Here is a 13,938-nt window from a genome sequence, read left to right on the forward strand (position 1 = left end):
TAACTTGATGTATAAGCAACTTAGTTCGTCACAGGAGGCAAGAGCAATGTTGACACTTCCTTGTTGGCTTCTGTCCTAGTCCTAAGCCAGGGTGTGGAGTCCCTAACACTAGACTAAGGCACAAGCCAACAAGGAAATGTCCATTCCGTTCTGACCTCCACGAAATATTCACCAGAAATCGACCACATTTGCCAGCTCTACACTTCACGTGATGTATCACTATGCAATTTGATTGGATGTACGTTATCAGATTTGTTTTTACACTTCGTGTCCGACATTTGCTCTTAGACTACATAAAGCTGTTCGACTGCAGACAGTTTATCAAGCCTGGCGAATTCTTACGACTGGCAAGGGCTGGTTTGCAAAACATGAAAATGAAGTATACAGTTTTCTTATTTATTCAGCTTGTTGGCTTATGTAAATCAGAACATATATCTGCAGCTGAGCGGTATGAAGAAACATTTAAAACAGAAGATAATCTTTGGAGCAAGATCGACAAACTTGAGAAACGCTTCACGGCAATGAATCTTAAACTCAAAGAACAGCTTGATGAAACGCAAACAGAACTTTCCAAAACTAAAGAGAAGCTTACTGTGACAAATGACGACCTCGCTTCTGTAAAAGCAGAGTTAAATGAATATCGTGAGCTCTTTGCCAAAAGGTCATCCAGAAGGTGCGTATTTGTATACCATTGTTATCATCATTAAAATATAAGGTTTACATGATAATTTGTTTTTACAATTAATATTGAATTAACATATTCAAGGAATACTAAGTACTATCTCATTTAATCGGCAAAACTGTTTTATTGTGACATTTAAAGCGAGAAATAATTAATTTACGTTCTAAATATTACCATAAGACAAGATCTATGATGCTACTGACGACAGTCTTCAACAAGGGAGGTAATAACAATGTGGTGACCATTAAAAAGGAGTTCCATTCGGGCATTTTATCTTCGCCAGTGGGCAAGATAAGAATATCTAGCATGGTTAAATTATTGGATATACTTATCTGAGGTGGGAGAATAATGAATCTTTTTTATAGCCGACATCTGAACGTGATTATGCAAAAGATTGTTTAAAACAAAACGGCTCTTTCTTAAAACGGTTTTAGAACTCAAATTAATCATATACATAAAAAAGTTTTCCGTTTTCGCGGTGGTGAACTAACCTTATATCACAAACCGTACACTGCACCTCGTAATTGGATCGATTTGCATGCAAGCGACAAAAGGATAAAATACTGTAAATACTTATCTTATACACATTTTTACAGTTTATTCGCCGACAAAGTGAGGAGAATCGAACCCGCAAGAGGTTTGTAGGAATCACTTTTCATGGTGTTTTCCTTATTTAAAGTCGCATTATGTTTAGTGATGCAACAAATCTGAAGAATTTTCTAAATTCAGCGCACACAACGTCATTACGAAATTTGCATATCATGTGGCTTTTTGAATATCTAAATTTGTATGTGGCTCTATTAGATACTTATGATTTGCATTTACATTCGGTAAGAAGTTTTTGGTTTACGTATTTCTTGAAACAAAATAAAAATACATATACTGTCACTTTCATAGGATATTTCACTTAAAGGCTTAATTATATAAAAATATTCTTTGTCAAAACGGTAAATCTGAGATGGTGCAGTTTTAAGATACTCAGTATTTAACTTTTTGCAGTTAAACGGTTCGGTGAAGTGTACGCCTTCACTGCCTACTTAAGTAACACAGTTCAGAATTTGAATATCGGTGATGTAATTGTATTTGACCAAGTTCTGACCAACGAGGGACATGTTTACAATCCAAACACAGGTATTGTTTAATTCATAGTTTCATAATTCCAAAGATAGTGTCATCTGATCATATTTTTGGTACAAAACGTTTCCTAGCGAAGGAGCCAATACATTCAAATACATTTGGAACAATTACAGAAACATTTGCGTAAATTTTCAGAATGAATCAACATTAATTATAGATAAAAACCTGCATTTTCAGCCATTAAAACGTCTGTCGACTTCCATTGAGTACCACGTTTTATCATTAAGAAAAATAGTATCACAGATGAACGAACATGCAGTCATTATTTGATTTCCTGCCTGCTGATAGAACGTGACATATAAACTACAGTCGAACCTCGTTGGCTCGAACTCATTTGGGTCGAATTCCTCATTGCCTCGAACTAGATGTTAAGGACCTCTTTTTATGCTGAAGGTAAACATTCCAGCTTGGCTCGAATTTTCCAAACCTCGATGTATTTTCGCCTGTCCCTGTAACTTGGAGACAACGGGGTTCGACTGTTAGTCATTTATAACTTTTAATGTGACTAAAGCTCCAGTCCTAACGACCTCCCAGACTGTCCTAGAATGTCTTGGAATGAAAGTTTTCCGATGCGGGATCAGAGCCGTGTTGGGTCCGGGCTGATCCGGGACAGTTCGGAATGGTCAGGGATAGTCCTGGATAGTTCGGGTTACCAGCCCGGCAATTTTAATCAGTTTAAACCTGCCGTGGTCAGGGGCGTAGCTTGACGAAAATATATGTGTAGGCCACTTTTTAAAGTACTGACCATATGAAACTTTCGATAAATAATATACGAAACATTAATGTCGCGTGAAAATGAATTTTAGAGCATAGGAAAACGATATATTTGAATATTTGAAATACCCGGTTTCCGATATATTAAAGCGCATTTGTCGGAATTTCATATTTTAGACCATTCTCCCTTCCAACCTCCCTATGCCTTTAGTTTTTATTGCAGATTTGGCATTTTTATTTTTTCGTTTTTTCTGAAAAATGTGTAGGTCGCGGCCTACACGGCCTATAGGAAGCTACGCCCCTGAGTGGTGATCTGGGACCGTAGGACACCATCCGGTAGGATTACCGTACGTGTTTATCCTTGGCGATTCCGGCATGTCGTGTTGGACACGGATCAACCCGGGGCTGTCCGTGTTGGGTTCGGGACAGTCCGTATCTGATCTGGTATGCTCCGTATTGATACCGTTATGGCTCGGAATGGCCCGGGTTATTCCGTGGCGTTGCCGTGGTGGTACCGTGTTGATCCGTGTTCATCCTTTGTGGTGCCATGTTGGGTCCGGACTGGTCCAATGTTTTGAAATCATTGAGGGACCGTCGATTCAATTTCACCCAGGTCCAACACGGACCACCCCGGGGTGTTCTGTGTTGGGCCCGGCTTTGCTGTGACTGTAGCTTAAAAGGGGGTTCACTCGCTTGCACGCTTCATCCTTCTTAATCATTAAAATTTTAACAAATAACATGAATTTGTTCATCTATTCAAATAAATAGAGTACAGCTGACACAGTTGTCTCAAATCTTGCCAGAAAATCCTGCAGATCACGAACTCATTAAACTCCCAACGTTGTTAAGATTTGAAAACTAACAACATTAAAATAAACAACATTGAAAACTTTAACATCGTTCTGAACAATCGGCCCAATGTTTGTACCTTTCAGGTATATTTACGACACCATTTGACGGGACTTACGTTTTCCACTTCGCCGTTGCAGATCGGCATCAGCATCAATTCGTTGGAAGGTAAGAAATCATATCGTTTCCTTTCCAGTTTTTATGCTGATGTTGATATACAGTCGAATCTCGTTGGCTCTCACAGGGACCTGAAAATACCTAGAGCCACGAAAAATTCGAAACAAGCGGGAATGCTTACCTCAAATTAAAAAAAATCGGTCTGTTACATCCAGTTCGAGCCGACGATGAATTCGACCCAAGCAATTTCGAGCCAACGGGGTTCGACTGTAGTGTAATCAGATATATATATATATATATATATATATATATATATATATATATATATATATATACTGCCTATCATTTTTGCATTTCCTGAATAATAACAATTCAAGAAACGAAAAATTGATATGCAGTTTATGTATCTCCGATTCATAATTTCGGATTTTTTTGGTCACGCAATTTATGAATATTTCTTAATGCCAGAAGTGAAGTAAGTATGTTATTTCTTAAGAACTGCATGAGAGGAAATAATTTTTAAATATTTGTCAAAGCGGCCATGCTTGATGGATTATGTTTTAAAACAATAAGCCTTAGATTTCAAATCAAACTTAATACTCGATCTACCAGCAGCGTAGTAAAATGTAATCCATTCTAACATTGTAAACCGATGTGCTCCTATTTGTTTACTTGGTCGAGCTCGACACATCCGTTTAAAGGGCATCGCGTTGGAGAGTGAAAGCAAATGCCGAAAACATGCAAGTCACGCTGGGAAAAATAATTGTTTACATACGGTCAAAACTCGTTGTCACGATATCGCTTTGCTCGATATCATCGTTGGCTCGAACTGGATTAAAATGCCCGATTTATATGCCTAATACTGTATCTCCTGTGCAGTTCTCTCCCTTGACGTGCAAAGTCACCACGTACGAAAATCCGTTAGAGTTGCTGGGGCCGTACTCAATCAGCATCTTAGTGAATATTTTAACTTAGAACTTAGTGAGAATTTCGTAATATTTGACATCGATTATTTTAAATACCCACTACTTTTCATCCGATTTATTCATATGCATATATTGTTTAGACCATTTTTTTGCTTATTTTCATATTTTTGGTGTACAAACATTGTTCGTTTTCTTAAAATTCAAATTAGAAAAAAAAAATTTTTTTCACTAAGTTGAAAATTGTTACTAAAATGCTTATTGAATACGGCCCCAGTTATATAAATGATTCCTTGAAAAAAATGTTTTTCTGGTAATGTATTTAAGGTTGTTTTTTTTTCAAATTATAGCTATAATATTAAACGTAATAAAATGTAACTATTTAAATTACGTTACGAGATTCTATTTATCACCGCATGGAATGCGTTACGGTAGTTACGACTGCACAGCAAAGGGAAGTAACCGCGGCGTGGAGTTTGTTCATCTCTCTCTGTTCATTCGAGCTCCACGGCCATTTTTATCGAAAACAACCCCGGAAGAAATTGGACGGTTTAATTACTCAAAAAGCGGTACGTTTAAGTCCGCTGCAAATAGATCGCGTAGTAATTTTATTTAGCAGTTCAACTTTATGATATAACTCTTGGGAATCTTAATTTAATAGTTTTGCAATAATACACTTCACTGGCAATCAATTTAAACTTAGAACAATAAATACAACTCTAAAACACTCCATTTAATTGATGATATATAAAAAAATACGAACTACTTAAACGGCATACGTCCGAGGTCGTTTTTAATAAAATGGCTGAGGAGTTCCGAATGCTCTCTGTTTTGCAAAGGCTGCTAGTCGACGGAACTAACAAAGTCGCCGCCATTGCGGACGCCCAGTATAGCCCGCACATGGACATTGAGATGCAAGGCGGGAACATGGCGGTCCTAAGTCTCTTTAAAGGCCAGAGGGTCTGGGTCGAAAGCCACAGATGGGACAACCAACAAATAGAGTCAGGAGAATCAGATCGATTTAGTACTTTTTCTGGCTTTCTGTTGTCTTAAATGACGTATTTGTTAACGCATGTGATTGCAAATTCCAATAAATGCGTTAACAACACTTTTTGTTTGATTTTAAACTTCGATATACGATCCGGGTCACTCAATGTGTAATGTATTTTAGATAAACGAGCTATATGACCAATGGTAATAAGTTCATAATGAATTTTAGATATCGCAACTAGGAACGCTGTTCAATCAATTATCAACGTATTCCAAATGGTCACGCTACAATCTTCTACCCAGTTCAACCAATTCTTAGTGTATTTGTATATGGTCGAGCTACGATCTATGACCCAGGTCAACCAATTCTTAGTGTAATTGTATATGGCCGAGCTACGATCTATGACCCGGGCCAACCAATTCTTAGTGTATTTGTATATGGCCGAGCTACGATATATGACCCAGGGCAACCAATTCTCATAGTTTTTGTATATGGCCGAGCTACAATCTATGACCTGGGTCAACCAAATCTTAGTGTATTTGTATTTGGCCGAGCTACAATCTATGACCAAGGTCAACCAATTCTTAGTGTATTTGTATCTGGTCGAGCAACGATATTTCACCCAGGTAAACCAATTCCAAGTGTATTTGTATATTGTCGAGTTACGATCTATGACCCAGGTCAACCAATTCTTAGAGTATTTGTATCTGGTCGAGCTACGATCTATGACCCAGGTTACCGAGTTCTTAGTGTATTTGTATCTGATCGAGGTACGATCTACGACCCAGGTCAACCAATTCTTAGAGTATTTGTATCTGGTCGAGCTACGATCTATGACCCAGGTTACCGAGTTCTTAGTGTATTTGTATCTGATCGAGGTACGATCTACGACCCAGGTCAACCAATTCTTAGTGTATTTGAATATGGTCGAGCTACGATCTATGACCCAGATCAACACATTATTATCGTATTTGTATATGGCCGAGCTACGATCTATGACCCAGGTCAACCAATTCTTAGTGTATTTGAATATGGTCGAGCTACGATCTATGACCCAGATCAACACATTATTATCGTATTTGTATATGGCCGAGCTACGATCTATGACCCAGGTCAACCAATTCTTAGTGTATTTATATATGGCCGAGCTACGATCTATGACCCAGATCAACACATTATTATCGTATTTGTATATGACCGAGTTACGATCTATGACCCAGGTCAACCAATTCTTAGTGTATTTGTATATGGCCGAGCTACGATCTATGACCCAGGTCAACCAATTCTTAGTGTATTTATATATGGCCGAGCTACGATCTATGACCCAGGTCAACCAATTCTTAGTGTATTTGTATATGGCCGAGCTACGATCAATGACCAAGGTCAACCAATTCTTAGTGTATTTGTATATGGTCGAGCTACGATCTATGACCCAGGTCAACGATTTCTTAGTGTATTTGTATCTGGTCGAGCTACGATATACGACCCAGGTCAACCAATTCTTAGAGTATTTGTATATGACCGAGCTACGATCTATGACCCAGGGCAACCAATTCTTAGTGTATTTGAATATGGTCGAGCCTCGATCTATGACCCAGATCAACACATTCTTATTGTATTTGTATATGGCCGAGCTACGATCTATGACCATGGTCAACCAATTCTTAGTGTATTTATATATGGTCGAGCTACGATCTATGACTCAGGTCAACCAATTCTTAGTGTATTTGTATATGGTCGAGCTACGATCTATGACCCAGGTCGACTAATTTTTAGAGTAGTTGTATATGGCCGAGCTATGATCTATGACCCTGGGTAACCATTCTTAGTGTATTTGTAGATGGTCGAGCTACGATCTATGACCCAGGTCAACCAATTCTTAGTGTATTTGTATATGGTCGAGCTACTATCTATGACCCAGACCAACCAATTCTTAGTGTATTTGTATATGGCCGAGCTACGATATATGACTCAGGTCAAACAATTCTTAGTGTATTTGTATATGACCGAGCTACGATCTATGACCAAGGGCAACCAATTCTTAGTGTATTTGTATATGGTCGAGCTACGATATATGACTTAGGTCAACCAATTCTTAGTGTATTTGTATATTACCGAGCTACGATCTATGACCCAGGGCAACCAATTCTTAGTGTATTTGAATATGGTCGAGCTACGATCTATGACCCAGGGCAACCAATTCTTAATGTATTTGTATATGGCCGAGCTACGATCTATGACCCAGGTCAACCAATTCTTAGTGTATTTATATATGGCCGAGCTACGATCTATGACCCAGGTCAACCAATTCTTAGAGTATTTGTATCTGGTCGAGCTACGATCAATGGCCCAGGTTACCGAGTTCTTATTGTATTTGTATCTGATCGAGGTACGATCTACGACCCAGGTCAACCAATTCTTAGAGTATTTGTATATGGCCGAGCTACGAAATATGACTCAGGTCAACCAATTCTAAGTGTATTTGTATATGGCCGAGCTACTATCTATGACCCAGGTCAACCAATTCTTAGTGTATTTGTATATGTTCGAGCTACGATCTATGACCCAGGGCAACCAATTCTTAGTGTATTTGTATATGGCCGAGCTACGATCTATGACCCAGGTCAACCAATTCTTAGTGTATTTATATATGGCCGAGCTACGATCTATGACCCAGGTCAACCAATTCTTAGTGTATTTGTATATGATCGAGCTACGATCTATGACCAAGGTTAACCAACTCTTAGTGTATTTGTATATGGCCGAGCTACGATTTATGACCAAGGTCAACCAATTCTTAGTGTATTTGTATCTGGTCGAACTACGATCAATGACCCAGCTCTACCAATTCTTAGTGTATTTGTATATTGTCGAGCTACGATATGTGACCCAGGTCACAATTCTTAGTGTATTTGTATATGGTCGAGCTACGATCTATGACCTAGGTCGACTAATTTTTAGAGTAGTTGTATATGGCCGAGCTATGATCTATGACCCTGGGTAACCATTCTTAGTGTATTTGTATCTGGTCGAGCTACGATCTATGACCAAGGTCAACCAATTCTTAGTGTATTTGTATATGGCCGAGCTACGATATATGACTCAGGTCAACCAATTCTTAGTGTATTTGTATATGACTGAGCTACGATATATGACCCAGGTCAACCAATTCTTAGAGTATTTGTATATGGCCGAGCTACGATATATGACTCAGGTCAACCAATTCTTAGTGTATTTGTATATGACCGAGCTACGATCTATGACCAAGGGCAACCAATTCTTAGTGTATTTGTATATGGTCGAGCTACGATCTATGACCCAGGTCAACCAATTCTTAGTGTATTTGTATATGGCCGAGCTACGATCTATGACCCAGGTCAACCAATTCTTAGTGTATTTGTATATGGCCGAGCTACGATCTATGACCCAGGTCAACCAATTCTTAGTGTATTTGTATATGGCCGAGCTACGATTTATGACCCAGGTCAACACATTCTTAGTGTATTTGTATCTGGTCGAACTACGATTAATGACCCAGGTCTACCAATTCTTAGTGTATTTGTATATTGTCGAGCTACGATATATGACTCAGGTCAACCAATTCTCATAGTTTTTGTATATGGCCGAGCTACAATCTATGACCTGGGTCAACCAAATCTTAGTGAATTTGTATATGGCCGAGTTACAATCTTTGACCAAGGTCAACCAATTCTTAGTGTATTTGTATCTGGTCGAGCAACGATATATCACCCAGGTAAACCAATTCCAAGTGTATTTGTATATTGTCAAGTTACGATATATCACCCAGGTCAACCAATTCTTAGTGTATTTGTATCTGGTCGAGCTACGATCTATGACACAGGTCAGGTGTGGTGTAAGTAGTTTATACTCCGGGTCCCGGCGTGAGCACATTGAAGGGTCCCAGAGTGACAGGTCAACCACCGCACACCTTTCCAGGGCGGTGAACCAGTACTAGGTGCCTTTACTTCTGCAAGGAACTGACAACTTCTGTACATGCCAGGGGCAGTGGTACATTGCGAATGGTCGTAGAAAGGATTTCATAACCAATCACAACAGAAGTGTCCTGGTCCGCCCGGGAATCGAACCCGGGTTGTCCGATTAACAGTCCAACGCTCTACCGACGGAGCTAACCGGGCGGACATGACACAGGTCAACGAATTCTTAGTGTATTTATATCTGGTCGAGCTACGATCTACGACCCAGGACATCCAATTCTTAGAGTATTTGTATATGGCCGAGCTACGATATATGACTCAGGTCAACCAATTCTTAGTGTATTTGTATATAACCGAGCTACGATCTATGACCCAGGGCAACCAATTCTTAGTGCATTTGAATATGGTCGAGCTACGATCTATGACCCAGATCAACCAATTCTTAGTGTATTTGTAGATGGTCGAGCTACGATCTATGACCCAGGTCAACCAATTCTTAGTGTATTTGTATATGGCCGAGCTACGATATATGACCCAGGTCAACCAATTCTTAGTGTATTTGTATATGACCGAGCTACGATCTATGACCCAGGTCAACCAATTCTTAGTGTATTTGTATATTGTCGAGCTACGATATATGACTCAGGTCAACCAATTCTCATAGTTTTTGTATATGGCCGAGCTACAATCTATGACCTGGTTCAACCAAATCTTAGTGTATTTGTATTTGGCCGAGTTACAATCTTTGACCAAGGTCAACCAATTCTTAGTGTATTTGTATCTGGTCGAGCAACGATATATCACCCAGGTAAACCAATTCCAAGTGTATTTGTATATTGTCAAGTTACGATATATCACCCAGGTCAACCAATTCTTAGTGTATTTGTATCTGGTCGAGCTACGATCTATGACACAGATCAGGTGTGGTGTTAGTAGTTTATACTCCGGGTCCCGGCGTGAGCACATTGAAGGGTCCCAGAGTGACAGTTCAACCACCGCACACCATTCCTGGGCGGTGAACCAGTACTAGGTGCCTTTACTTCTGCAAGGAACAGACAACTTTTCTACATGCCAGGGGCAGTGGTACAGTGCGAATGGTGGTAGAAAGGAATTCATAACCAATCACAACAGAAGTGACCTGGTCCGCCCGGAAATCGAACCTGGGTTGTCCGATTAACAGTCCAACGCTCTACCGACTGAGCTAACCGGGCGGACATGACACAGGTCAACGAGTTCTTAGTGTATTTATATCTGGTCGAGCTACGATCTACGACCCAGGACAACCAATTCTTAGAGTATTTGTATATGGCCGAGCTACGATATATGACTCAGGTCAACCAATTCTTAGTGTATTTGTATATGACCGAGCTACGATCTATGACCCAGGGCAACCAATTCTTAGTGCATTTGAATATGGTCGAGCTACGATCTATGACCCAGATCAACAAATTCTTAGTGTATTTGTAGATGGTCGAGCTACGATCTATGACCCAGGTCAACCAATTCTTAGTGTATTTGTATATGGCCGAGCTACGATATATGACTCAGGTCAACCAATTCTTAGTGTATTTGTATATGACCGAGCTATGATCTATGACCCAGGTCAACCAATTCTTAGAGTATTTGTATATGGCCGAGCGACGATATATGACCCAGGTCAACCAATTCTTAGTGTATTTTTTATATGACCGAGCTACGATCTATGATCAAGGGCAACCAATTCTTAGTGTATTTGTATATGGTCGAGCTACGATCTATGACCCAGGTCAACCAATTCTTAGTGTATTTTTTATATGGTCGAGCAACGATCTATGACTCAGGTCAACCAATTCTTAGTGTATTTGTAGATGGCCGAGCTACGATTTATGACCCAGGTCAACCAATTCTTAGTGTATTTGTATCTGGTCGAACTTCGATCAATAACCCAGGTCTACCAATTCTTAGTGTATTTGTATATTGTCGAGCTACGATCTATGACCCAGATCACAATTCTTAGTGTATTTGTATATGGCCGAGCTACGATCTATGACTCAGGTCAACAAATTTTTCGAGTATTTGTTTATGGCCGAGCTACGATCTATGACCCTGGGTAACCATTCTTAGTGTGTTTGTAGATGGTCGAGCTACGATCTATGACCCAGGTCAACCAATTCTTAGTGTATATGTAGATGGTCGAGCTACGATCTATGACCAAGGTCAACCAATTCTTAGTGTATTTGTATCTGGTCGAGCTACAATCTATGACCCAGGTCAACCAATTCTTAGTGTATTTGTAGATGGTCGAGCTACAATCTACCACCTAGGTCAACCAATTCTTAGTGTAATTGTAGGTGGTCGAGCTACGATCTATGACCCAGGTCGACCAATTCTTAGTGTATTTGTAGATGGTCGAGCTACAATCTACCACCTAGGTCAACCAATTCTTAGTGTATTTGTAGATGGTCGAGCTATGATTTATGACCCAGGTCAACCAATTCTTAGTGTATTTGTATCTGGTCGAGCTATGATCTATGACCCAGGTCACAATTCTTAGTGTATTTGTATATGGTCGAGCTACGATCTATGACCTAGGTCGACTAATTTTTAGAGTAGTTGTATATGGCCGAGCTATGATCTATGACCCTGGGTAACCATTCTTAGTGTATTTGTATCTGGTCGAGCTACGATCTATGACCCAGGTCAACCAATTCTTAGTGTATTTGTATATGGCCGAATTACGATATATGACTCAGGTCAACCAATTCTTAGTGTATTTGTATATGACTGAGCTACGATATATGACCCAGGTCAACCAATTCTTAGAGTATTTGTATAAGGCCGAGCTACGATATATGACTCAGGTCAACCAATTCTTAGTGTATTTGTATATGACCGAGCTACGATCTATGACCAAGGGCAACCAATTCTTAGTGTATTTGTATATGGTCGAGCTACGATCTATGACCCAGGTCAACCAATTCTTAGTGTATTTGTATATGGCGGAGCTACGATCTATGACCCAGGTCAACCAATTCTTAGTGTATTTGTATATGGCCGAGCTACGATCTATGACCCAGGTCAACCAATTCTTAGTGTATTTGTATATTGTCGAGCTACGATATATGACTCAGGTCAACCAATTTTCATAGTTTTTGTATATGGCCGAGCTACAATCTATGACCTGGGTCAACCAAATCTTAGTGAATTTGTATTCGGCCGAGTTACAATCTTTGACCAAGGTCAACCAATTCTTAGTGTATTTGTATCTGGTCGAGCAACGATATATCACCCAGGTAAACCAATTCCAAGTGTATTTGTATATTGTCAAGTTACGATATATCACCCAGGTCAACCAATTCTTAGTGTATTTGTATCTGGTTGAGCTGGTGTTAGTAGTTTATAGATCAACCAATTCTTAGTGTATTTGTAGATGGTCGAGCTACGATCTATGACCCAGGTCAACCAATTCTTAGTGTATTTTTTATATGGTCGAGCAACGATCTATGACTCAGGTCAACCAATTCTTAGTGTAATTGTAGATGGCCGTGCAACGATTTATGAACAAGGTCAACCAATTCTTAGTGTATTTGTATCTGGTCGAACTTCGATCAATAACCCAGGTCTACCAATTCTTAGTGTATTTGTATATTGTCGAGCTACGATCTATGACCCAGATCACAATTCTTAGTGTATTTGTATATGGCCGAGCTACGATCTATGACTCAGGTCAACAAATTTTTCGAGTATTTGTTTATGGCCGAGCTACGATCTATGACCCTGGGTTACCATTCTTAGTGTGTTTGTAGATGGTCGAGCTGCGATCTATGACCCAGGTCAACCAATTCTTAGTGTATATGTAGATGGTCGAGCTACGATCTATGACCAAGGTCAACCAATTCTTAGTGTATTTGTATCTGGTCGACCTACAATCTATGACCCAGGTCAACCAATTCTTAGTGTATTTGTAGATGGTCGAGCTACAATCTACCGCCTAGGTCAACCAATTCTTAGTGTAATTGTAGGTGGTCGAGCTACGATCTATGACCCAGGTCGACCAATTCTTAGTGTATTTGTAGATGGTCGAGCTACAATCTACCACCTAGGTCAACCAATTCTTAGTGTATTTGTATCTGGTCGAGCTATGATCTATGACCCAGGTCAACCAATTCTTAGTGCATTTGTAGATGGTCGAGCTATGATCTATGACCAAGCTCTACCAAGTAATCTTCTACACGACAGTATTTTCTTTCTGCCACCAGCATCTGTACTTATGTTATGAAATGTAAAACGAATCATCAAGGTAAACATTTAACGGGTAAATGAACGAGACGCAGTCTTAACGAAACCAAATATTCAACCGTGCAAGTGCAATTAGTTTGTCGTCTGTTGTAATGTGGATAAAGCAATGCCTTAAAGCTGCACTCTCACAGATTGAACGTTTTGACTTTATTTTTTTTTATTTTTTGTCTTGGAACGAGCCAATTTTTACGAAAATCCATATAACTATAACTATAACTAGTTATATAAGACTGCTGACAAAAAATCAGATCGCAGATTTTTATATTTAAGTTCAAAAATTGATGTTTATGC

General features: G+C 39.4%; 1 protein-coding gene across 1 annotated transcript; it reads left to right on the plus strand.

The window, feature by feature from the left end:
- The first annotated feature begins 328 nt into the window (after positions 1-328).
- LOC128245392 (otolin-1-like) lies at positions 329-5,530 on the plus strand. The gene is made up of 5 exons (XM_052963531.1): positions 329-673; positions 1,279-1,319; positions 1,682-1,813; positions 3,469-3,550; positions 5,262-5,530. Exons 1-5 carry the CDS (start codon positions 369-371, stop codon positions 5,473-5,475), a joined length of 774 nt encoding a protein of 257 aa, XP_052819491.1. The 5' UTR covers positions 329-368; the 3' UTR covers positions 5,476-5,530.
- The last annotated feature ends 8,408 nt before the right edge of the window (positions 5,531-13,938 follow it).

Source organism: Mya arenaria, chromosome 9, assembly GCF_026914265.1.
Source record: "Mya arenaria isolate MELC-2E11 chromosome 9, ASM2691426v1".
NCBI classification, from domain to species: Eukaryota; Metazoa; Mollusca; class Bivalvia; order Myida; family Myidae; genus Mya; species Mya arenaria.

Bases quoted from the DNA above. Each gene is read 5' to 3' on its own strand.
- LOC128245392 (XM_052963531.1), top strand. From the start codon at position 369: ATGAAAATGAAGTATACAGTTTTCTTATTTATTCAGCTTGTTGGCTTA. The intron at 674-1,278 runs GTGCGTATTTGT...ACATTTTTACAG, and splicing joins GCCAAAAGGTCATCCAGAAG to TTTATTCGCCGACAAAGTGA. The intron at 3,551-5,261 runs GTAAGAAATCAT...TGTTTTGCAAAG, and splicing joins CAGCATCAATTCGTTGGAAG to GCTGCTAGTCGACGGAACTA.